Below are 26,850 nucleotides of genomic sequence, written 5' to 3'. Positions count from 1 at the left end.
TGTAGGGTTAAGTTTAGAGACCACTGGTGTGCAGTGGAGCTGTTGTGCGATGAAGCCAAGTTGCTGGTTTCCATGAAAGGATATGGTAGGTATTAAGGAGAAAGGGCACCTTCAGTCTGAGATTAGCTTAATTGCTTCATTCTTTATTGATGAGAAGTGCCTACACGTACTTTCTCTCGCTCGCTCTCACTCATCTGTAATCAGTACCCATGCTTTGCTATTAGGAACGCTCGTATGACATACAACACAGGCGCCGCACGGCATCTCACTGGATTATTCCGTAACGTGGGGGCAATATATGGCTCAGTGTATTAGGCCGTTTCAAAAGCATCTGTACAAAAATGCCCGTGTTGACACAAACAGCTGCAGGAATTAGGATTTGTTGTCTTTAGATCCCTGTCCCTTGCAAACATCTGCTGCATTTATGGAGGCCACCAAGCACCCACCACCACCTTGTCTGCTGATAAAAAAATAAATAAATAAAATGTTTTGGATCTGAAGGAGGGAAACAGCAGTTGCTTTTCAATGAAGCAATCATGCGTATATATTTTTTTTATTTTTTTTTTTAGTACTATATTGGAGGTGACCATTTTTGAGGAACAGAGTTTTAAATAGTTTGTACTTCTGCTACCCGCTCATGCCCTGAGCCTTTAAATAATCACTTTAAATTACGTTTAGTTTTGCCCCGCCGTTGCTTTTTGCACACCTGGATTCAACTCAAAGAGAGAGAGTTTTATATATCGCGAGTCATTTTAAAAAAAAAAAAAAAAAAATTACTTCATTGTCTTTGATTGAAAGAAATACAGCGTGTTTAGTAAAATGTTTACCCCTTCTGGTTTCTCAAATTAAAGTTTGGTTGCAACATTTATATTCTTTGTTTTCTGCCGGCCGATCATACAAAATGTGCCGAGTAAACGGTTTGTCACGTTTTATATACAACACACAAAAACTGAACCAAATAACCCTTTGACTGGCATTGTAACCGCACGGTTGATCTTTTTTGCAGTAGTAGTAGTGTATATACAAGGGTTAGGGCTTTTGAAGAAATGACCGTAGCTCGAAAATATACATCATACAGCTTCAGTATTTATATTGTATGAAAAATGAATGATATTTAAATGTGATCAATTGTATTTCTCAGTGTGGAAGTCAAAGGGATAAAACAAGCCTTACTTCATTCAGATCATGTGCTTTATTTGATTAGCGTCCCCTCTTCTGAAGGTGGATGTGTGAGTCTCTTTCTCTAGCGTCTTCCCTCTGTGACTGAGAAGAAGCCAGAGCTGGTGAAAACATGCTAACGATTGATTTCCTTCCTACTGATTTTATACTTGGGGCAAACACCAACTTGATCTTTATCCCACATAATAACAGTACTGGAAATACTTTTTGTTTGTACAAAAACACACACACGCACACACACACGCGCTGACCTTTAGTGGCAGCTTGGGGGATTTTGGCAATCCGGTACGTGGCCGGTGTGATATACACACACTGACATACACACAGCTTAGAGCATCTGATTATGTAGACGTGAACAGTTCAATCACACGTGGGCTGTTCTTTCCATTTCCCTCTAGCTGTTGCACATTGATTACATCGAGAATCTTTTTTAAAATCCAACATCTTTATCTGACTCTCTTCCTCTCTGCTCTGTGGCCTCAGAGTTCCCCTCCTCAACCACTAATTCACACTTGCTAACATAAACACACTGACACACACACACACATACACACTCCAAATTTTTAAATAAAAAAATTTAAATAATTTTTCCGTGGAACCCTGCTAGGTTTATTCCTGTGCGCTCAGAAGCGTTAAAGTTAGCGCTGCGTGCTTTTGGCTCCGGAGTCTCCTGGACTTACCCGGGGCCCACACACACACACACACACACAGGTGCTCTCAAAACTACCCTCTAGTTTGCACTTCCGCATAAACTTTATCTCGTTTTTTTTTCTTCTTCTTTTTCTCTCTGCGCGATCGTCTCCCCAAGTCTCCGCAGTCTAAAGGTGAACACTTGAAATAATGAATCGGATCCCCCTTTCGCCCCCTTCCTCTCTGTATTCCAGTTAAGACTCTCCCCATAGTATTTGCACTTCATTAAACTTGAAATAGGTTTAATATTTAAAACACCACGAACAGATTTCAACCCCCTCGCCCCTCGCACACCTCTCCACTTTTTTCCTCTTCCTCGCTCTCCTCGGTTTAATAATCTACTCTCATATTTCCTCCCTAATTCACTCCTCCTTCATTAAAAACCAAAATAGATTTAATATTTCAGACTGTGTGGACTTAATTTTTAACCCCTTTCTCCGCGGCTTAGTGTTTGACACACGACGGGTTAGATAACTACATCATGTTGAGGCTTCTCCTGCATTTCGTTCTCTGGGTCCTTTTTTTTGTGTGTGTGTGTGTGAGACTCCTGGTTCATCTTTCTCACTTTTCCAACAGTCAGTCTATTATCAGTTCTGTCTCTCACTGTCTTTGTACTCCAGGCCTCTATTTCTCTGTGCCTCGCTGTGTCTCCCCCACCCCCTGTTTGTTCTGCTTCTTTGTCCTCTGACTGCATAGATGATTTCAGCCCTTTCCTCCCACCCTATTGACTTTTGTGGCCTTCTCACCCCACCTCCCTCAGTTTCCCCTGTTCCCTCCAACCTCTCCTTCCCCTCTCCGTCCCCTGCTACCACATATACACAAACTCATTTTACCCCCCCTCACTTCTCACTTGTGTGCTTTTTTTTTCTTTGCTCAGCGGGGAGTTGTGACTGTAACACACTGTCCTCTCCCCCATTTTCCTCTTTCTGCCTCTCTGCCTCTCTCTCACATGTGCGACTCCTGTTTGGTCCCCACGAAATGAAAAACATAAAAAAAAAAAAAAAGTTCCATTATCACTGTGGAAACCAATCATTTCTCACCGCCCACCAGCCATCTTTGTCATATGACCTCACATCCTGCTGGACATTATGGGCAGTCCACCAGCTAAAAGCCCCTTCTCCTACTCCGCCACGGCATCACACACCGCACACACACACACGTTCACACAATTTTTCACACTCTTGCTGTCTGTCTTCTCTTGCAGCTCTCTCCCTCTCTCTCTCTCTCCGAGTTCTCAATACTGACACCTGCTCTATTTATAATTCTCTGGCTTTAAAAGAACCATTTTGGACAGGAAGCTGCCCCCTCCCTACAACTGACCGTGGCTTTTTTCCAAAAGTCAGTACCCCCCACCTCCCTACCTCCTGCCCCTGGAACAGGCCAGAGAATGATTGCTGGGTGGAGAAGGGAGGGAGGGAGGAGGAGACGGGGTGTGTGTATGTGTGTGTTCAAGGGGGTTAAAGATTAGCCATCCCACCCTGAGTGCACCTGGGTTGGGCCCATGTGTGTGTGTGTGTGTGTGTGCAGCTTTTATTCGACCATGGCCCACGCACAGACTCTCATCCTCTAACTTACATGCAAGTGTATAAACATATCCATGCATTACAAATCTTTTGCGTATAGCACAATCCCTGTGTTTCATAATGGATGTGGTGAAACTCTTAAGCACACAAAAGCACGCTTCTTGGCATCGATCGCTCAGGTCTAAGAATTAAACTACCCAGAATGCATCCTGACAGGATGTCCTGTTGGCACGACGGAGGGGTGGGTGGGTCAGGAGGTTTTTGCGGTTGAACATTCACAGCAGTACCCCCACAGCGAAAAACCTGGCCTCGACACATCAGCGCGCACTCTTTCGAACTCCACTGCATATACCCCAAATATCTGTGCACAGAAATGGCTGCGGTCGATCATGCAGGTCAGACACACGCCTAAAAAGGCTCTGAGAATACACTCCACATCCTCTCCATCTCAGCCATGGTTACTTATTTACATTTTGAAATTTCCCTTGCAAACACGCTGTAGTCTTACCGCCGGCCCTGATACTTTGTAATAAAGAAATTGGTGCAAAATCAGCCGGAGATTTCTGTTCTGAATTTCACTTTCTGTTGTTGGAAGCATCCAAACCCCCCCCCCCCCCCCCCCCCCCCCATGTTTTGTCTTGCTTCACTTTTCCAGTCAGTTAAAGTCTATATTTTAGAACTACAGTCCCCATAGTGCTTTGTGATCTGTGCACAGGAAGTGGCCCTTGTGTACGATAGTGAAATCACCGAAACGTGGGCTATAAATGTGCAGGCACTCGGCGACTTGGATATCGAAGAATGCTTAAAAACTCAAAGATACGTCTTTGTTTGCACAGGATTATAGATAATTGTAATAACCTCAGAAGAGTCTGAATTTGAGTTTAGGGCAAATTAAGTTAGAAGAAGAAAAAGAATGAATATTGGCGGCAATCAGGCGATCGGGTGTCTTTGCCTCATGTGACCTCTCTCTTCCTGAGCAGCGGGGAGATGCGAGAAAAGTCTGAAGATGATTAAGAGCAAAGGAGATGCAAAAAGATATTAAGCTGAGGTCAAATAAAGTCTCAGGAAGAAGAATAAGAATAAGAAGAAGAACTGTAAACTGTGGCATTTACTGTCCTCGCTGTGCAAGGGAATTTAGAGCCTCATAAAACATAGTTTTAAAGTAAGCTTCTAAATCCAGGTATTTTTACTTAGGAATACGTAAGAAACCTAACGCATCGAGCTTTATGTATGAGCGAGGCCTCCTGCTTCCCCTCTTTGATGGTATATCCATGACAAGACTCCTCTTTTAGAGATATGAGACGCGATGCGATGTGTGCTACGATGCCTCTCCCTCGCTCCTCCACTGATCTGATAGCCAGTAATGGGCCCTGTAGCCGTGAGCCTGGCAGCACAGCTCACTGTGGCTTATGTGTCACACTGTACCCAGCATTCAGCAAGAGTTAGTCGAGCGCAAGCAGCCGCGATATTGAGCCTAGTAAAGTGTGTGTGTGTGTGCGAGCGAGAGAGAGACAGGCAGACATATACACTGGCACAGTGACTGACAGGAAGAAGGAAAAACAGCAACTTTAGAGAAGAGTTTAACCTTAAGATGAAGTGCTTGAGTACGCTCGTGCTCCCTTTCTCTCTCATTTTCAGTCAACCTGAAGTTCCTCTTTCCCCGGTCTGTTTATTTTAGAAAGGTGGCTTTGTTCTATTTACTGTACCCGCTCCCTCTGCGGCCTCTACCCCTGTCAGACCAGTTAGAATAGGGGAGCGACAAGGAAGGGGGGGAGTGAAAGAGAGGGGAGGGGAAGGGGAGGGGGGGTGCATGATGTTTGGACGAACGGACAACCCGAACAGGATATAGAGGTCTACAGCCTGTGGGTGTGTCGGTTTGGCCGTGACACAGCTCGCACGCACACACACACACACACACACTCACACACACACAAAAGTGTGTACACACAATCGTGGGAGTGTTCCCGCTGGAGGGCAAAGTCTCCCTTCCTCTTACACATTCATTCTCTCCTTTTCCCTCCTTCCCTTCGTTCCCCCTTTCCGCTGTCACACCGCTCCACACCTCCTTCCTTTAGACTTTTCTTCCTCCTTCATCCCTCACTCCCTCACTCTGCTGACATCCCCCTCTCCTCCCCCTCCTCCTCCCTCTCCTCCTCCTCCTCCTCCTCCTCTCCTTCAGAAGAGGAAAAAAGAAAGTGTTAAAGATACAGAAGAGTTGGCCAACAGCAATGAGAAACTAGGAGGGAGAGGCCAAAATCACCACAGGGGACAATTATGGCTTGGGCTGTGTACATGTGTGTGTTTGTGTGTGGTTCTCTTTGGGTTTGATAGTTGCAGAGACGTTGAAGACAGTCCTGGAAGCCACTGTCTGTCCTTCACAACTATTTGTCCCTTCTTCCTCCGCCTCCTCCTCCTCCTGCTCCCCGATCCCTCCTTCCCTCCGCCTGTTTGGACCTTCCTCACCATCCTGTCAATTCAACACCGTCACTTCTGTTTTCTCATACACGGGAGCTATACAGCCAATTTTTGTGTGTGTCTGTGTGTGTGTGCGCGCTTCCACGGTGAGCACATGGGCTTCAGATAAATGCAGGGGTTAAACTTCCTCTTCATCACTTGGATCTCTGTCTGTTTGTTTGCTCGTGTAAAACCGGAACTTCCAGGTTTGGTTCCAAAAGATTAAAAGGGGGTGGGGAGAACCACCCTCATAGCCACAGCTGTAATAATGCAAATATATACTGGATATATATAAATAAATGGCGCGACACTTTGCCTGGATCATGTCCAACTAATTTTACATTCCTCCGTTAAGTACTTAGAAATAGACACATTCCATTTGGAAGCATTTTAATAAGTACTATCTCCAGAATTACTAAACTAAAAACTACTTCTTTAAACATGATAAATTATTCATCACAACCATTGACGTTTGTGGTTTCCTACCCCTCCTATCCACTAGTGTGACAAAGTTTAGGGAGGGTTTATAAGCTGATTTGTCAGGGCGCATGCATTCAGCTGTGATGGAAACAGGAAGATTTATTAATCACAAGCATCTATAAACTTTCACACCTTTATAGATCATTAAACACTGCTGATTTACGTGTAAAGCATCTTGATGTGCATGTACTGTAAACCCACATCAGAGGAGGCTGCAGAGAGGAGTACCCCCTGAATAGTAGTCTACGCCTTATCGCCATTCATGCTAAAACTTTGTAAAAATGCGTCATGTTATTTGTGGTTCGGTCGCGGGTTGAACTTAATCGCCAAACACCTGGCTTTGACGGAGCGCGCAGAGAAATGTTTCTTCTGCTGTGACACCAGCTAAATAGGATGTGACGTCAGGACCCCGGCTCTCTGCATCCTCCGCAAACGTGGTTTCACAAAAAAGAGGCCAAACTCTCCTTTTGTTCCCGCCGTCTCCTCCCCAGCCCCTTTGCCCCAGATCACCTGCCTGCCCACACTCCTCATTGTTTGCGACCTTCCTCCGCCTCTCTGCAACTCTTTCCTCCTCGTTACCCTCATACTCTAGGAGCCACGTGCAAAGAATAACTTTGTCTGGTCCATTTAATCTCCTTTCCTCTCTCTCTCTCTCTCTCTCTCCCTCTATCTATCTTTCTTCAGCCCCCACCCTACTTCCTCATACGTCACTATCTCTGAATCTGAAATGGGTCATGGGCTTGTTTCAGGTGGTACCCGCATCTTTTTTTTTTTTTCATTAACGCTAATTCCCCAGTTGAGACTACACCTGACCGGAGTGGAAGAAATGTGTAAGCGGCCCTCATGAATTCAGAGTGAATGAGAAAATACCTAAAGTGGAGGCTTAAAGACGTGCTGGTATGTGTTTGGGGGTTGGTGGGGGGGCATAAAGAGATAGTGGGATGAGTGTGTGCATTGGTGCTATTGTAATTGTGTAACAGTGACCCTGACGGATCCTTTTTTTTTTCTTCTTCTTCTTCTTTTTCGTGGTTAGACTGTTTGGCCTTCCCATAGTTCATCTGGCCTCAGAGACATTCGGCTTCAAGGTTGAGTGTGTGTCTCAGTACGCAAAAATCTGTGTGTGTGTTGTACAGGAGAGGAGGAAGGGAGCGATGGGGGTTAGAGGTGGATTTGATAGTGCAGGGCACCCAGACCCATCTCCCTCCTTTCCCCCCTCCTCCCCCTCCTCTCCCCCCTCCATACCCCCTCTGTTTAGGCCTTGATAAGTGGAGCCGCAGTCTGTGGGGGTTAGGGATTCCTGTCTGGCACGAACGCACACGTACACATGGAGGCGCACACACGCACACACTGGGATCCGCCCGCTCAACATTCCTGTGTCCGACTAAGGAAGCAGCCCAGCCGTCTTCCCCTCCACTCCCAAATTATCCCCTTCTCCTGAAGTCGCTGCATACTTATCACATGCCTCTCTACCTCTCCTCCATTGTGACTCATGCGAGCCTCCTCTATCTGCCGCGCTTCCATCCCCTCGATCCTTCCACCGAGCACGCTGCAAACAGCACGTCTGATCGTCTCGCAGCGCTTCGTAAAATGTTTTATGAGGCGAAGTGGGAAAGATCTGCCAGTGCACTGGCGCGGACGCACGCTCGGACCCCGTCTCGTATCATTTTTATGACGGTTGTGATGCTGATCAGTCACTCCCTAGGAAAACACCTGAAATTTAAATAGATCAGGACTTTCCTCCTTCACTCCTCCTCTCGTCCTCTCCCTCCCCTTTTGAGTCACATATATATTTATATGTATATTTATATTGCCCCTTTCTCTCCTTCCTTCCCACTCTCCCTCCCTTTCAGGGGTGTGTTATAGGGGTTAGGAAGGGGTCATGTGGTCTCACACTGCCCTTCTCTCTAATGGCTTCTTAATGAGCGAGGGAGAGGGCAGCGAGGAGAGGAACCGTTTTAAGAAGCAGGGTGAGATATCAGCACTTCTGCTTAGGGCACTGACTGTGTGTGTGCGTGCGTGCGCGTCTGTGCGAAGCTGCGTGTGCACATGGCCGCACTATGTGACCGACCCCTTGCCCCCTTCGGAGGCCTTTCTCCGCTCTGCGTTCCTCTCTGGGGAAAGAGGAAATGACACGTTTGTAGCCTTGAATAAACGGCGCGGCTCGTCACGCGCACACCGTCCACTGGCTCGGGGGTGGATGGGAGACGCTGCTGAGGTGAGGGGAGAAGGGGGCGGCGTGGTGGGGTGGCCCACTCTTTAATTTGCACAGCTTCTGCTGATTTGATCATAAGCAATTAATCTCAATGGCTCTACTCAGCTGCAGTGGGGGAAGAAAAGATGAACGCGGCCCTCTATATATATGCAGGCTGGTTTTCCTCTCTGTCCACGGGCAGTGTGATTTCTACTGTTCTTACCTCTTATGCTCCAAACACAGAGAGAAACATGCTGCGACGATTCCTGCCATGGAAATTGCGTTTTCTTGCCCCATTTGATTTTCTCCCGCAGAACAACCCTGTCAAGTTTGGCCATTGTGGACGAATCAATCGTTTTGTATGAAATGAAGTTCAATAAACATATCAATCACTTCTATGTGAAAATGCAAAATGTATTTGGATTTACAGAACTCTGATAATGGAATCAGAACTGTGTAAAACGAAGCCCTCCCCGATATTTCCGTGGCATCTTTCAGGCTTTAGACTCGAAGAGGCTGGAGGAGTGGTGTGAGGTTGGAGGTCCAGACCTGTCCTGTCTGATCTTGAGATCAGACCAAGTTTTATCAGCTCAGGAGTGACACAGATCTCCCCTGATCTCACTAATGCTAAGCTAGCGCAGGTTTGGCATCCTCGTCCACGCGTCTCGTCTGCCTCGCCTCCTCCTCCTGTCCAGCCCTTTGCTCTGTTCTCTCATTTCGACCTCGACGTCTGTGCGCGACGAACACCGCGACTCGTTCCTTCACTCTCCCTTTCTACTCAGCCACTCCGCCAGTTTTCCATCTCCGTCTATCTCCCTCGCCCTTGCCTTTCCCTCTCCATGGCACCATACTCCTCCCATGCTGAGGCCAGAGCTCTGTCCATTGTTGGAGGCAGGTTGCCAAGGATACAAGCACAGAGAGAGGCACAGTCTTAATGTTATGAGATGGGAGAGATGAGCGGAGGGAGAGAAGAGGGGCAATAGCCTCTCTGGTCACTGGGCAGCCCGACAACACACTAATGCTCTCCAGAGAACACATAACACCCCCTGCTTCCCACTTTGTGGAGTGTCCCTGTGTGGACGGAGCACAGTGACACTGACTGTTTGCGGAGGAACCTTTTGTGCCGGTCTCCTGCTCTCTGCTCGCTTGTTGCGACTGTAGTGTATGATTGCATTGAACGCCTTCGTGTGTTGTGTTTTTGTATATTTGTCAGGCAGCCACTTGGTGTGGGCGCTTGAGCGGCCGATCTACACAGCATTTGTTCTTCTCAGCAAAAGTCTGAAAAGGTGAAATAAACAAAAGAGAAAAATATTTGAGGTCATTGCAAACTCATGCACAGGGAACATTCCCATATGAGCAAGTTGTGTCTTTCCTATATATCGCACATCGTTTAAACACTATGAAAGAATCTGCGTGTATGATCAGATCTTCCTTGCTGTGTTGCTTTAATACAAAGTTTGGAAGAAGATTGCTACGCAAAACAAAATGCTTAGGTGTGAGGGCTAAATATGTAGGAAGGAGAACACTTAAGGGACCAGTGTGTTATTATTTTGGTATCTTGCGCATTGTAGTGTTTGGTTTGTCCCTTTTAGGCTACCGTAGCAACATGGCAGTGCAGCATGGAACAGGGTGAGCTCCATCTGTAGATATGAAAGACTCAATCTAATTTGATGAGAGCACAATGAGGAACACTTAGTTACGAACATTGTGCTACATTTGTGCTAATGGTTGCTCCTAAATAACAAAATATGCAGATGATTACGATGATTACCTCTTGCAGTGGTGTCCGAAACCTTATTGATCAAGTTCTATGTCCTACAAAGGGGACTCGAAATTTTCCATAAAGCATTGCAAAAAGTAGTGACCATTAGATGGTCACTCAACGGGTGGTGGATATCCCATCATGCATCGGGTCCCTAGTGGCGCCACCGTTAATGGCTGTTAATGGCTGTTAGTGAGATACATTTTGAAATTTTATTTTTATTTCATGAAAATCACACATATTTGTTTACAAAATCATCACGTTGATGTGTAATTTATAATACGATAACAGTGTAACAGCAGTGACGTCATTAACTGCACGTCAAACGATGATACATGCAGCTGTCGGGATTGAGCTCACTTTATCCTCCCGAGTCCTGAGCTGTTCTTTGGTGCGCATGTTTAATTTCTCCATTTCTCTTCATTTGGGATTAGTAGGACCTAAGAACTATAAAAACTAAGCATTGTCTTTAAACAGGAAGTCGTTTTTGGAATAAATGATGTCTTCGCGTGTGGACATGGGGGTTATTTCATATAATAATATTAATATAAATATCAATGTTAGTAAGTATAAATGTTATAATGAAGTCACCAATATGTAACAAAATATGTTAATTCCCATGTCTCCAGAATTGCAAATAGTGAAGTCCTCATCCGAGATAATTAGTGAAGTTATAGCTTGTTACTATTGATACTATTGATTAAAGCACGCAGTACTTGAATTACCGTAATTCACAATGGTTTGTGCTATTGACAAAATTGAAAGTGTGGCTGAACACTGGAGAGTTGTGTTTTTGTTTGGAAGACCTTAGCGACCTTAGTATCTCAAGGGTATAACTAACAACAAATTCCTCCAAACAACTCTCTCTTCCTACCCGGTCTTGCATCGCTCCACAACCTGCAGCCGACAGCAGTCGTGCGTCATCATTACCATAATGGCAGCTTTTTTTTCCCACCCAGAAATCACAACTTTCCAGTCTTCAGCCGCACTTTGAATTCTGTCCATCTGTGAATTAAGGTAATTCAAATATCACAGGCTTTTTTTTTAATGCACCGGTGGATGTTTAGGTCTTAAAGGGTTAAACTAGAAAAGTTAATCATAAATAAACAAGTTTCAGCTGTAAATTTTGATGAGGTTTTGTACCTTGTTCACTTCTGATACGTGATCAGCTGCAGAATGAATGCACTGAAATGACCACTATCATGTTTTTAGTTATAAGGATAAAATTTTAAGATGAAGCAGAATAAGCTGCCACAAACCTAAAACTTAATGTCCCCATATGAGGACACGGGGTCTCAGGAAGGTGAAGTGCATATAGTCCCTACATAGGAAGTATGGGTTAGTGGAGTGGCTTATATTTCAGTCATGCAGTGGTTTAAATCAATTATTTTGTGGGGGAAAAAAACAAAAACAAAAAAAAACTTGAATATTTGTGTTTACACACCATTGATATCGTTTTCTGTTTTTGACTTTGGCCAACTTTATCTTTTTTTTCTCTCCTCGTTAAACTCATCTTTGATTTATTTCTAGGGAGCAGTAGAGAAGTGTCTGGCTAGTTAGCCTTGAGCTTTTCAGTTGGTCAGTGTGAGTCCAAGAGTTTGATATTAACAGCAGCCCACAGCCTCACTACGGCATCTCCACCCAGTGTCTCCGTCGCTTCCCTCCTCCACTTTCCATTATGCCCTCCTCCCAACCTGTCCCTCTGTCCCACCTCACCGTTCACGTACAACCAGGCGGGACCAGGCTGGACCAGGCTGGACGTGGCTCCTGGCCTCGTTCTCCAGGTCCTCCCCTGTGCGTAAAGCCAAGACATAACCTCTCTCTCTCAGTCTCAATCTCTTGATCTCTCTCTTTCTCTCCCTCTCTCTTTGCTCTTAGCACAAAGCCCTGCGTGTCTGCCTTCCTTCCCCACCCAGCATTCTTTCCCCGTACAGACCTCTCCCCCGCTCTCTTTCGTTCTCTGTCGACTTCCCTCCTACCCGCCAACTCGCTCTGCCTCACCCTACCTTTCATTAGCCCACTCTTTATCTCGCACACTCTCTCCCTCTACGCTCCTATCTTTCCAGCTTTTACACTCCCCCCTCTCTCTCACACACTTTTTTTCCCTTTCTCCCCCCCTCAGTTGCTTCTGCTACATCTTCATTTATTCCTCTCTTTCCCTGCTGACCCTATTATTTTTATATTCTCTCCCTCTCTCTCTATGTGCCATCACTTCCCCTCTCTCCTTACCTCCCTCCCACTCCTCTCAGTCCCTCTAAGCTGCATTAACTCCCCAGATTACCTTGAGCCCTGCAATCCTCCATCCCCCACGCACTCACCCGCGCTCTCCCTTCCTTCCTTCCTTCCTTCCTTCCTTCCCTCCTTTCCTTCGCTCATTCACTTGCGCACTCAGACTAGCAGCGGCTAATTTTGAAAATAGTTATAAATGTGCCTTTGTGCGATTTTCATATGCAGGAGATACAGAGACACTTCAGCTCGGGAGAAGCAACATCACTTGTTCCCTGTGTTCAACAGTAACTGTGGATCGCTGGAGTAGGACAGACGCAGCCAAGTCTGACACCTGAGTTCTGTCGCCTCTCTGTGATTACCTGGTCATTTACATTTCTGTCTCTGTTGTCGGACATATGAATGGACAAAAAAAAAAAAAGCTGAGACAGCATACTTACCTGAGAACCGTCCCTGCCGTGACTTCAATCAGTGTTTTATAGGGATGGACATCAATAAGATTTTATTGATACCGATGCCATTACCGATCTGATTCTTTATCGACTCCATTATCAGTTCCTCCTGTGAATTTTTGGTCTAGAAGAAGTATTTTTGGCCACTGGATCCTCACTAGCACTGCTCTGCTGAGACGTAGCAGCAGCTGCACTCGTTGCAGAGATTGTCGAACACGTGGCACTCTGGGTATTTAATGCGTCCACAAATGCTTCAGCTCCGTGTTGGAGGTGTTGCCGCCCTTGCTTGAAATTACGGTGTTCCATTGCGCCGTCACTGTCCCTTCTGGAGAAGTGAAGCCACACTTTGGACCGTTTCAGTCTACCTTGCCGTCACGTGATGTGAATGACGTGCTTTGATGCATTACCGCCACCGTCTGGACTGGGGTGTAAAGATTCGTCGCGAAAAGTATCGATAAGGGGAATCGATAAGCACGAAGGCTAGTGATACCCATGAATTGGGTTCTTTAACAGTTTAAGACCTAAACATCCGCATGCGCATAAACAAAGCTTGTGGTATTTGAATCACCGTAACCCATCAATGGACAGAATTCAAAGTGTGGCTGAACAATGGGAAGTTGCGCTTTACGGAAAAAAAGATGCCATTACATTAATGATGACGCAGGGCTGCTGTCGGCTGCAGGTCGGGGAGCAACACAAGACCGGGGAGCCCCAGGAAGAGAGAGCTGTTTGGAGGAATTTGTTGGTAAAAATTAAGTTAGTTATAGCCTTGAGATGTCACGAAGGTTTTCCAGACAATAGTACAACTTCCCAGTGTTCAGCAACATCTTGAATTTTGTCAATCGCGCAAACCACTGTGAGCTACGGTAATTCAAATAGTGCATGCTTTAACGCATCACCAGCGATACGTTCAGGCCTCAAAGGGTTAAAAGGGCCGGATATTGATGCCCATCTCTAGTATTTTATGACGGCTAGATCAACGCACAGAAAACAACAATGACAACTGTTTTGTAGTCTGCCGTTTAGAATGATGAATGAATGAGACATCAATGAGAGGGTTCAAGGCAACCAAATATTGCCTTCTGAGCTTTACTGCCGCTCAGCCTTCAACCGCACAGCTTTCAACCACCTTTGGCCCATGCTCTTTGACAGATCTGCAACGCTTGCATGTTCACAACTAGGCCTGTGTATTTTGTAGAGCATAAAAGACCCGGTCGCGGCAGCATTTAAAAGGTCAAAGAAAATGGAAAATCAGTTTAATCCACGTGATTAACACCAGAATAAACCTAAATAGAGTTAAACTACTTTAATTTAATCTCCTTGTCAGAATATAAATTGTTCCACGTGAGAAATGGAGACGGTTTTCAAACTAAAGTAATTGGTTCAGATACATCGACATTTGACTAAACTGTATAAACGTTATTTGTGCCATTAGGGGCCAAAACAATCCATCTTCTAGCCCGTACTAAACAAGTCCGCTAATTCTGATTTCCTTGTCTTGTTTATTAAAATAAATAGTGTCCAATCTTCAACTCTACTCAGTGTTATACACCGATCAGCCACAACATTAAAACCACCGACAGGAGAAGTAAATAAGACAGTCTTGCAGTATTTTAATGTTTTGCTGGGAAATGTTTGGATCTTGCACTCATGTGGAAGTTTCTTATACCACCCACCCAGACCAGACCAGGTACCCCCACCCCATAGCAATGTCACTCCTTGATGGCAGCAGCAGTCCCCAGCAGGATGCACAGACGCACACAAAAACTATTAAGGAACAACTCAAAAAAGATCCAGATTCACTAGATCCCAAACTGATGGAGAATCCGTGGGATGCACTGGAACAAACCCGATCCACAGAGGCCCCCTCCCCTCAACCAATAGGACCCACAGATCTCTCCCTACACAATGTTAGGTGGTCATAATGTTATGCCTGATTAGTATATAACCCTTCTCTGTAAGGCACAAGGAAAATAAGCTAAGAAGAAAGAAGACTTAGGAGAAAATAGAATAAACGAAGGTAATATCTGAAGAAATGCCAGAAGGAGTGACTGATGGGAGCTAGCCTGGCTGGCTAATACGTTAGCTCTCAACTTGACAACTAGAGAAGGCCGATGGACAGATCAAAAGATTAACACTTCCTGCGATATCGCGCGCTATCTTATCACGTAATGAAACATCTCTTACACATCTTGCGGATGTGGGCAAAAGCTCAGAGAAAAGGAAGCAAATTTAGCTGCTTTACAGTAGATGCACTATCACACAGTGGTCCGCCCCCACCGTCCCTACCCAACCCTCCCTCCCACAGCCTCTATAACCTCCCCCTCACCTCTCCTCGCTTCCCCTTCCCTCACCCACCCACCCACACTCCATCACCCCACCGTCCACCTCTCACCCCACCACTCTTGCAATCGTTGTGCTCCTCTTCTCTCCTCCCTCCTCCCTCCTTTCCTCCACCCCAACAGTCCATCCATCGAGCCCAGCACCATCATCTCTCTCTCTCTCTCTCTCTCTTTCTCTCTTCCCTGTCCTTTACCACTCTCTTCCCTCTGTCCCTCCCTCCTCCGAAGCCTTCGGGCTCTGCTTGATTTATGCTTGCCCTCCCCATCTACTCTCCCCCCCCCAGCACCACCACCCACCCACCCACCCACCCACCCTTCCCTATCTCTCCTGGAGGTTGTGGCCCGGCTAGTCCCTAAAAACAACAGAGAGAGAGAGAGAGAGAGGGAGAGAGAGAGAGAGAGAATAACAACCTCTTTTACTTTCCATCCTCCCTCCTTTTTAACCCAGCATTTTTTTCATTCCCCTCTCCCACACTGCTTTTAAATTGCCTCTGAATTCTTGAGCTGTTTTAGTGCCTCACTCCCCCTTCTCGGCTGAAATTACTTTTTTACCCTCTCAAACTCTGGCATGCTGAGGAAGCAAGTTCCACCTTCACTCCCGTCTTTGTCCACTCGAGGACAAACGCGCACTAATCACACTCGCGGCGTGTGTGCGCGCGGAGAAGGTGGAGGAGACGCTTTCGTCTTTCGCGGACTGGAAGCACGGGGGGGGCAAGCGGCGGAATCTTTGTGACAACATGGCTCTTGTAATGCCTCGTCCCTTTCAACCCCCGGGCCGGCCGAGCCATTAACCGGGCCGACTTGGGGCAAGGCTTCTTTCTGCGTCTTTCACTGTCGCGCGCACACAGGGATCCACAGTGAGAGTCTCTTTCTCCTTTGTTTGCACTCTCCCATACTCAAACATGCACACAAGCCCTACTTTCTTCTCTGACAGCTCTCTTGTGGTCGACAAGCCTCGGTAACTCGTTGCTTAACCACCCTGGACTTTTTTTTTTTTTTTCCCCTCTCCATTGTGTTTGGCTACTGTCTCTGTTGATTTGAAGGCGTGGTGACTTGTGTGAGTGTATGTGTGCGACCGGAGGTGTTAAAGTCATGCTTGTGTGGGAATAGTAGATGTGTGTTTATTTTATTTTATTTTTCTTTCATCAAAACATTCACTCTTGGAAAATGCAAACTCCCCCATACAGCATCTTCACTTATAGAGGCATTTGTCAAGGGGGATGCGCGCACACACACAATCACACACACACACACACAATCACACAATCAGAACAGAGGATCAGAGGTCAAACTGGGTGAGCTGACCCTTCCCTCCCTTTTCAGGCCTTCTCTCTCCTCCTTTTTACTGCGTCAAAGTACACTCTCTAATAACACGACTCCCTTTGTGAAACACACGCGCGCGCACACGCACACACACTCAAATATACAGTCCAACCGCAGCGCGTGAAACCGTATCTTCTATCCATTAGCCGTAACCCACTCAATAGATGATAAATGCAGTCTTCCTCATAACACATTTGAAGTATAGTTCAACACACGCATCTTTTATTCCAAGACAAGTCTTATTCCCCCTTTGCTTCTTTCCCACTCAAGCCCCTACATAGCTTGCAGCACGGCTCACGCACACACACGCGCGCGCACGCACGCACACACACACACAAACACACACGTGAACAAAGAGAACCACCATTTCCACATATTTGTCTCTCCTTTTAAAAGGGGGTTTTATTTAGCATAAATGTTGAAGCCAAGGGTGCCTGGCTACCATGGCAACCAAATTAAACGGAGGATCTCTTCAGAAAGCAGAAATCTAAATTATTCGGACTCTTTTATGAAGGGGAAAATGAAAATTCCCTTCACTGTACAGAGACCGCTGCACTGTAAAGGCAGAAGAAAGGAGAAAGGAAGATGAGGGGAAAACGCTATTGTTTTTTTGTGTCTGACCATGCGGTTCAAAGGCATATTCCATGCCATTGAAATTCATAGGTTGTCTCATGACAACCGCTATGTTAACACTCAGCGTATGTGCACAAAGGAATGATGTAACCACAGTGTCTCTAAAACTCCAGATAAACCTATTGCCTTTCAAAGACGCCACAATATGTGTGTCTACAAATCCTCAACTGAACCGGGCACACGTATGATGAAATCCATAAGCCGCGCGCATGGGATTAGGCGCGACTGTTTCTGGTGTGGTAAATGATTTTATCTGTCAGAACAGGATGAGGTTTAAGTAACACACCATCTACGCAGGGCCCGATAAGGCTTACATAAGTGAAGGAGGATTATGCAGCATATTCCGATTATTTGGTGCGCAAGCCGTTTAGTGGTCAGCCGAATACTAATTTCTAATAACGCGCGCTTAGTCTCGGATACGTAGACATATCCTCGGGAAAACAGGATACTGTACGTGGCACAACAGAGCCCGGGCGGCGAGGCGCGCAGGGAGGCGCTCTCTGACGCGTGCAAATTTCACGCGTCTTCGGCGCGAGGCAGAAGTTTGACTGGTCTCTTTCAAGGAAACATCGAAGCTCCTCGGTGACTCGTTTAATCCGCGCAGTGTGACTGAAGCGCTGTTACTGTAAGACTGTGAGGAGGGTCGACACGTTCCATCTGTGGATGCACGTGCCCAGGGGATGCTGGGAAAAGTGGTCAGGGGTCATTCACTCATCCAGTGAACAGATGAGTGGAGGGAGATGGGGGTCAGAGAGGACCCTCTTTTTTCTCTCTCTCTCTCCTTCCATTTGTCTGCCTCTCCTTTCTCCAAATACGTGTGTGTGTGTGTGTGTGTTGTTGTTGGCCAACAGCAGATCTATGTTATTGATTGACTCCTGTGGCTGCTGGGCTGCCCACTGAAGGAGGGGGCAGAGCTCTAATGAATTCCTGCACCTCATGCCCCTTGCGCCAACCCCTACACCCCCTCCTTAATTAACTTTGTGTGTGTGTGTGTGTGTGTGTGTGTGTGTGTGTGTGTGGGACGGGGGTGTGCTTGGGATGCGTGTGTGTTTAGTGTGTGTCTTCTGTGCTTCCTCCGCAGCTCAACACCCCCGCTTTTACACTCCTCCTGCCTTTTTTTTCCCTCCTCCTCCCTTTATCTCTCCTTCTCTCCCTACCTTGTGCGTGTCTCCTCTCCCATTTCTTCTCCCGCCTCATCCCCTCGCTTGACATCGTCCGACGCGCCTCCTGGTAGTTTGATGACGGCTGATTACTCCGTATCTATGTCACTCTTATCTGTCACACCCCATCTCCTTCCCCCGTCCTCAATAACTCACTCATAACCGAGCGCCTCTCAGATCCACGCGCGGCCATGCATGCCGAGCGTGCGTCCATCCGTCTGGTCAGTGGTCGTTTATTGTACACACCGAGCATGAAAAATGACTGACAGCGCGTGTGCGTGCGTGTGATCGAGGGAGAGGGAGAGTGGTCAACACTGACCTAGTGGGCTGTGAAAAGGCTGTGTACCCATCGGTATTCCAGACGTGGAGGCAAACTACTGTCTCTGTCACCTTGACTCCCCCTGCAGCAGACAGGCTCAGGGCTGCACAGGAAACACTTAGCACTACCTAACTGTAGTTAAATAGACAAAAGGATCATTTTTGTTTTCTCCTTTCTCCTTTGCTTCCCCCATCCACAACAGCCCCTGCATCGGCTGTAGCTCCTTCCCTCCACTTTCCTTCACCATTCCCCATTAGCCTTAAGTGTGATTTCAGCTCACGCTGCATGGGATTTGTGCAGCCATAAACTTATATTTTAGGACGTCAGGAGGTTTCTGTCCAGAACAATCGACCATAATTATGTACACACCTCCCCGTAAGGCAACACTCAAGTCTGCATTAGCGCTCAGAAGTCTGTATGGGTTTGCTTAAAGTGTAGACAAGCCATTCTTTCAAAGTCTCTGAGCCAGTGATGTGCCTGGTGTGTATTTTTGTCTGAGTCTTTGTTAGAGAAAGCAACCTGTCATCAGTTAAATGTCAATTAGGAGGCAACGAAAGTGTGCTTGCGCGTCCGTATTGGTGCGTGCTTGTGTGCGTCTGTTCGAGTGTTGAGCGGAGCTGTCGTCAGCAGTGTGGTCTGACAGTCTTGTAGATCTACAGTGGAACCTCCAGCGACATGTCTACTGCTGACAGCTTCTCTCTGCTTTCAACCGCTCTGATGGCTAAACGCACACACGCGGGCCCTCTTGCGCACGCGCACGCACACACACACACACCACGTCTGCCTCCCTCTCTTTCTCTGTCTCTTTATGATCTCCCTGTATTTTTGTTGACTGGCGATGATGAGGTATGTTAGGGAGTCGAGCAGAGAGAGGGAGATGAATCAGCGCTGTGACGCGTTGGTAGTTGCTGCTGAAAAGGCCTGGGTGTAAACGATGACTTGGCTGGGGAGTTTTAAAAAAAAATAATAAAGTGTTTAATACGGCTGTGTTTCTCTTATTCCCGCTCAAACTGTTGTACCTGTCGGGTGAAACCTTTAAATTGACAAGTTTTCAAGCACGCCTTTCATCCCCTTTGAAGGGCCAAGAGCGACAGGATTTACATCCTAAAGAGAAGCGTGTAATCCCTCAAATTAATTAAAAGGGCGCTAAATGAAATGGCCGACTTGATGCCTACTTGAATTTTTGTTTTGCTGTGGCGCAAAAAGACGCACTTCCCCGCATCCTCACCCTGTCTCCTGTCATTCTGTGTCCGTTCAGGGGCAGACGTGACCGAACCCAACAGCTCAGACAGCCGCGGCGAACGCCTCGACTTCTTCCTCAAGCAGGAAGAGGCGCTCGCCACGGAGCAGGGCTTCCTGGGCCCCAGCGAATCGGAGGAGGCCGGCGGAGGAGCCGGGGGCGGAACGATCTCATCCGTGGCCAATCTGAAGGCGGCGCTGATGAGTAAGAACAGCCTGCTGTCACTGCGGGCTGAGATGATGGGAGATGATAACCCCTTACTGTATGAGTACCTGCCCAAAGGAGGACACTCCCTGTCTTGTAAGTCACTATTTACTAACACTGTGGTCACACCGATTGTTAAGTGCATGCACAACCCCGCACACATCCCGGTTCAACTTAGAGGTCAGACACACACAAACATTTACACATTCTCTAGTGTGTCTGCGAGCACCTGTGGTCACCTGTGAGACACAAGTCACCCAGGCTCTGGCCGCTTTTTCGTGAGCGTCCTACGCTGCGCACGATGATTCCCCCCCCTCCCCTCAATCAGCCGCTGTATTTGGGTAACTCCGAAACGCATGCGTGCACATGTACGCGTGTGGTGCCACTTGAGTGTGTAACCAGCTTTTGTGTGGCAACGCCAGCGATGACTAGTCAGCAGTGACTCAGTGAGGGAACATTTTGCAGGGATGGCTCTTGCTGCCTCGAGAAAATTTGTTTGGTTCCGTGTGACGGTTTCTTTGTGCGTATCGCTGGGTTCAACGGCTGAATTTCACCGCAGCGAAATAACAACAAAAAACAAACGGAGGGGGGGAAAAAAAACAGAGGCGACTCTGCTGCGTCTGTTATTTTCTCACTGAATTGTTCAACTTTAAATGCAAAAAAAAAAAAAAAAATTGTGTGCCATTGAAATAATCCCGAAGATTAGTCATTGCTAATGAGAAAAATAATGATTTTAACTCACAGATGACCTGTGAAATTACAGCACGCAACAGAAATGTGAGCTTCAAGTATCTGTTTACCACAAAATCTGTTTTCCTGCGGTTATGTGTGACCGGGAATGAATTGTTTTTGCCCATTGCACTGTACATGTGTTACACTTTCAACGACCTTTCTTCTCTCTCTTTCTTTTTTTTAATTTTTATTTTTATTTTTATACAATATCTAAATGTTTGAGCATTAGCGTGAACAGGAATCAGCTACACCTGATACCTCACAGCCTCTACCTTAATTCCTCCAGTTCTTGTGGAATAATCCTTTTCCCAATTGTATCAATAATACATCAATAAGCAGTCATGTTCGTTCTTATGTTAACAAGAGATTTTTTTTTTTCTTTGTTCAGTCAGTTTTGGATGTTTTTTTGCCTTCCACCGAGGGTGTTAAACTGTCAGAGTGTGTACTTGTGTGAGCGTGTATTTGCTCGAGTCCATGCCCGCGTGGGCACATTTGTGCGTGTGCGCTCGTGTTCAACCCGTGTGTGTTTGTTTCTTTTGCTTTTACTGGCTAGTAATTGGATCTTTTGTCCTGAGTTCTGCCTGTTTTTGTGAGCGGAAGAAAAGCGAGGGAAGGGTACAACTCAGAGCCTAGTCGCGTCTTTTGAGTTGAGCCCCACTCACCTACAAAATAAAAGACAGGGCCGAGACTGAATAGACCAAAACACTCTTTTGCCGCTGCACACGCCCGCACACACACGTCCCATCACATCACCCCTTTTGTGCAAGTGTTAAGTGTGTGGGATTGAGATGTTTCTGTTGGCTTAAAGAGGAGAATCAGATGCTGTCACAGCACAGATAGACAGCCACGCAAGCCTCAGAAAAGAGAAGAAGAGGCTTTTTGATACGCAGTCAGACTTTACAGATACACTCAGCCTTGACTATATGAATAGGCGATTTTGAGAATTCAGAGAATGTTAATCAGTTGCTCTGTGCGCGGAAAAAAAAACATGTTGAATGAGCCCTATATCTGTATCTCAGTTGTCACCAAAGAAACCTCAGGGAGATTTTTGGTTAGCCAAACCCTATTTTCTCTTCGCTACACAATAGGGGCTGGGGAAATGGGCTTGTCGAGATAGCCAATAACCTCCCCTCCCACCCCTGGTCTGTCTCTGTGTCTAAATGAGGACAGAAAATAAACAAACACTGTACCTCAGATTACTGGGCGGAGGATAAGTCTGCCTGGTTTGACAGATCACCGCTCCCCGCCTCCCTCCCTCCCTCCCTCCCTGCCTCCCTCCCTCCTCTCAGCCCTTTTTCCCCTTCTCCTGTTCTCCTCCCTGCTTCTCCTTCACCCCTGCTTAACATCCTTCCTGTCCTTTCTTTCCTCCCGCACTCCCCCTCACGCCATCCCTCCCTCCATCTATTTCTCCTTCACCCCTCCTTAACACCCATCCCTCACACTCCTCTCCCTCTCGCTCCCTCCCCTTCTGGCCGGCTCATGCAGTTCCTCCTTATTTGTCTCACTCCTGTCTCTTCCCCCCCACCCCCCTCTTTAACTTCAGCTGTGGAGCATCAAAGCACGTTGGTTTTAAAAAAAAATCCTGGGAAAGTATTGATCCAGGAAACGAGGAAGGTAGAGAGCAAGGTCACCTGGCCCAATTGAAGAGAGACCACTGAATATCAGCAAAAGGCCTTGACATAGAGCTTCATCCGCCTTCATAACCGACTGTTCAGTGAAACATTTTCCTTGTGAAGGTTCACACACTTTCGAAATCAGACTAAACTCTATCAGCGTTCTGCAGTTTATTTGCTGAATACCTGGCTCTCTGTTATTCTGGCAAGTCAAACGGATTCAAGCCAATCCTTTTTGACCCGGCCATTTGCTATCCTTTGCATGGGTCACGGACCACAATCCCCGTCTCGCGTGTAGAATGCCAAAATACAGTGGAACCAATTTGTGTCTCAATCAGTTCTCAAAATCCAATTAAGATCATTGGGATTTGGCCCCGACACCCCTCGGTGCATCTGGCGGTCAATGCCAGACAATGGATTTTGTTGGACCGTCCCCACGCACATGCCTGAAGGTGCCGCGGCATGCAGGCAAGCACAAGAACATCCGATCAACTTTAGGGATCATACCGACATTATTGAACCTCTTTTTCCCCACCTCTCTCCGCCGCCAGTTCTGATCACTTCACACTGAGTTTTGAAGATCGACTCACCCTGTCACAATAGCTCCACGGCTCCTCTCCGGGGATTTTCCGAATGCATTTGATATCGTTGCGATGGACGTTTTGCTCCAGATTTTGAATGCGGATCCTGGACAGTGATGCCACAGCTTCTGTCTGTAACTGTTAAGCACAACAGTAAAGGTTAATATAAACGCATCAAAAATGGGGCACAGAAATATTTTTCCAAAAAACATCACACACTGTCTGAATCGCAAAATCCAACCATTAAAGCAAAGAGGATAAAAGTGTACAGAGGTATTTGTGAACAGCCCAACATTAATCCTTTGTGTCACGGAGAGAACACCAATCCAATCTGGCTATTTTCTTCTAACAGACTTATCAAGTTTTAGTTAATTAGCTATTGGTAACTGGGCAGTCACCTCATAGTAATTGCTCCTTTAAAGCCTCAACGGACCTAATAGGTTTTGACCCTATTGTGGAGGCAGGTGGAGGAAGGGAATCAGGTTGCATTTTAGCTCCTACACAGCCACTCTGGGTTTAAGTAAATCAGTTATTCTACACAGTTTTTCTTTCTTGTCGCTGTGCCGGCAGTCAACCTGCTGGTATTTGCGTTTCCTACACTCTGACAGACATGACTGCAATATTAAACAAAGCAAAAAACGAAAATGCATAAGCGGATGCAAAGTACACAGATATGTGATGCATATCTGCAACGGGCTTCAACCTAAACTGTTTACCCCGGCCAACGTAGTTACTCCATAATGGCTCTTCCCCGAGAAGCTGCCAGAACACCATTTGTTAATGAGCTTCTCCCTCTCACCTGTAGCTCATCCCTTTACTCTCTGTCTCCACTTTTCCCTCGCTCTTAATGTTGTTTCTCCTGCCGGGGTCGGGGAGAAGAGATGGGGAGTTGAGCGTTTGTGTGTTTGTGTGTGTGTGTGTGTGTGTGTGTGTGTGTGTGTGTGTGTGTGTGCTCTCAGTAAGTGGGAGTGGGGAGTGTCGGGCGCGGTAGTTTAACATTCCAGGAATCCATCCACGGTCGAGCCTCATGGTTGTGTGATTCTGTCCGCTGAGCAGAGGAGGGCAATGAATGACTAACCCACTGCATAACTCTGGAGACATTCCCCAAAATGCTGCCCACACTCTCTCACACACACACACAGAGTCTAGAATAACCTGCAGTACATTATACTTTGATTAACATGCACCATTAATCAAAGTAGGGGGTGAAAAAAAAAGTTGAGAGAAAGGAGAAAAGAGATGCACTCTTTAGTAGCGGCTAATGGGGATATTAATGTACCAGAAAAGCTTCAGTGTGAATAGTTATGAAAAGCAAAAAGCTCCACGAGAAATTTGAAATTCTCCATCCAGCGTGCTTTAACTTGTTGCTGGTAAACACCGCGCTCGGTCGATGTAGTCGTCCTTTACCCTGCGTGCACGAAAAAAAAAAAGTCCTCACTTGAGCTGCAAGATGGCTCCTCTCCAAAACAATCTCCCTCCACGCTACAGAGGATCCTCAAGCCCTCTCTCCTTATATGCATTTTACTCGCTCACACAACACACGCACACTCTCCCGCGAAACACACACCCGATGCCGTCCTCTGCGCAGGCATGTGGGTGGAAGGAGAAGGAGAGCAGAGGAGCGCTAGAAAATAAGAGAGAAAGAGAGAAGAGAAGCCCTAACCCTTTCCCCTTGGCTGGTGGAAAGTGAAACTTCAGAGTTTTTCTTCCTCCCCCTCTCCATAGTGTTTGATAGCGTAGCACTGGCAGCCTCTGTGTGCCCCCCTGCCCACTCTCTCCCGTTGTGTTCTGGTGGCCAGCTGCTAGCAGAGTTGCAGTTGTACGTGAGTGGGTGGGTGAGACTCGTTTCCTGTGCTCCTCAGGGCTCCGCTCCAACAACTACTGCAGCACGCTCCGGCCAGGGGCCACGGGGGCCACTATTCATAACAAACAGGGGGCTGGCTCCTCTCCTCCTCCTCCTCCTCCTCCTCCTCCTCCTCTTCTTCCTCTTCTTCCTCCTCATCTTCCGAAATCATCACCGCCGCCATCATCATCATCCTCATCATCCACATCAGCATACTGCCCGCCCACTCCACCCACGCCACTGCACCCCTCTGAGCCTCTGCCCCTGGAGGCCCCCGGTCTGAGGGCTGGGGCACCCCTGCTGCGCTCAGAAGGATTGGACATGGAAGTGGAAGAGGCCCCCGAGGGCCAAGAACCCTCCACCCCGCCTGAGGTAAGCGCGCAGAGTCTGGCTCAGCTCCAGGGTGGAGGCTGCTCTCTGGGTGCTGCTCCTCTACTCGGATAAAAACTTTGTAACATCGAGTGGAGAGAAGCATCCAGGGGGGGGGGCAGCTCCTCCCTGCTGCTGCACGCACACTGATGGGGGGTTGAGAGGTGATGGGGAGTTAAATGTGGCTGGGGGTTACAGGGCTTATTGTCCATCACTGCAAAGCGTTTTGGTTTTAACGTACGTGCACATCATTGCTCAACCCCTCTCTGTATCTCATTCTCTTTGTGGAATCTGGCATATTTCCTGTTACGTTGAAGATGAATTATTTTTTTTGTTGTTGTCGTCGTCGTCGTAGTTTGTCTTTCTTTCTTTTCCGTATGCTTTGTTTGCTTTCTCTTCCTTTCAGATCACCAGTTGCCCGCCCTCGTCGCCCCCTCCTCAGATAATCTTTTAATATAGCCAGGCTCAAATTCACCTTGAAGCTCGGGAGCGCCTTTGCCTAGCATCAGCGCTAACGGAGCTCGTTGTAGCTACATTAGAGATGACACGTCCAGTCACAATGGCAGCGTGTGCTTTGAGATGGCAGATAACGGGCAAGGTAGTGTGATGAGACTGAGTAGAATCAATACTAGTAGACAATGAGAGGTTTGCTCTCACAGCCCAGGAAATTGTTTGTTCTGCTCAGTGTGTGTGTGAAAGAGGGAGCGAGGGAGAGTGGGCGTGTGTGTGTGTGTGTGAGAGAGAGAGAGAGAGAGAGAGAGAAAGAGCATGGCAATATGAGCATGTGTAGCTGCGAGTTCGGTGCCAGTCCGCTGGCGTGTGTGTGTGTGTGCGCGCTTGTGTGTGTGTGTGCGCGGGTGAGCATTTAGGAGCAGCATTTGATTTCAGTGGACCTGCCTCCCAACAAGCCTCCCTATCTCCACGGACAAGCCATCTGTTTGCCCAGTGCATAGCGTTCTGTTCTTAGAGTGGAGGAGGCGAAGGAGGAGGAGGAGGAGGAGGAGGAGGAGGAGGAGTGAAGGGGCCGAGCGAATGGGCGGGGGTGAAGGAATGGCGAGAGTAGATGGAGGAAGGGGGGAGAGTTTAGCTGGGGTGCACAACTAGGGGAAGAGTGGGAGTTTGAGCCACCTTGCTAGCGCCCAAGGGAGATGTTAGTGACGCGCGTCAGGCAGATAATATTATTAATACCATAGATCAACATAACTGCTCGTTCCGCGTCCCGTAAGAGGGGAAATCTGTCAACTCTTTACTCTTTCTGTGTTTTCGTTCTAATATCCAACCTGTCTTTAATGATTATGATCTTGTTTCTCTTCTTTTCTTTTTTTTTCATGTCTGTGTTTCTCTGTGTGTTTCTTACATGTAGAAAAAAAAAAAGCTTGTCTTCACAGCTTGCATCACCTCCGTTGCCTCTTGCATGCCCAGACAACATTCCATACAGACCGTATGAATGTGTGTGTTTGACATAACGGGATGTTGTGTGTTTACAGGAGGACATCAAGCACAAAGAAGACGTGAAAGAATACAGCACAGGTAT

The 26,850-nt window shown here is 47.1% G+C and overlaps 1 protein-coding gene across 4 annotated transcripts in view; it reads left to right on the top strand.

Moving 5' to 3' along the window:
- The window catches only part of zbtb46 (zinc finger and BTB domain containing 46), a 58,235-nt gene that overhangs the window by 24,363 nt on the left and 7,022 nt on the right, over positions 1-26,850 (top strand). For 3 of the 4 annotated variants that reach the window (XM_047593672.1, XM_047593655.1, XM_047593647.1), the window contains exons 4-6: positions 19,993-20,274; positions 24,967-25,319; positions 26,804-26,846. In XM_047593672.1, the coding sequence (XP_047449628.1) occupies positions 19,993-20,274; positions 24,967-25,319; positions 26,804-26,846 (678 nt within the window). The remainder of the gene's footprint in view (positions 1-19,992; positions 20,275-24,966; positions 25,320-26,803; positions 26,847-26,850) is intronic. The other variant, XM_047593664.1, reaches the window with a different exon arrangement.

The sequence above is a fragment of the Mugil cephalus genome, chromosome 1 (assembly GCF_022458985.1).
Source record: "Mugil cephalus isolate CIBA_MC_2020 chromosome 1, CIBA_Mcephalus_1.1, whole genome shotgun sequence".
In the NCBI taxonomy this organism is placed as follows: Eukaryota; Metazoa; Chordata; class Actinopteri; order Mugiliformes; family Mugilidae; genus Mugil; species Mugil cephalus.
Note: the sequence above shows the minus strand (reverse complement) of the source record. Positions and strands in the feature narration are given on the sequence as shown.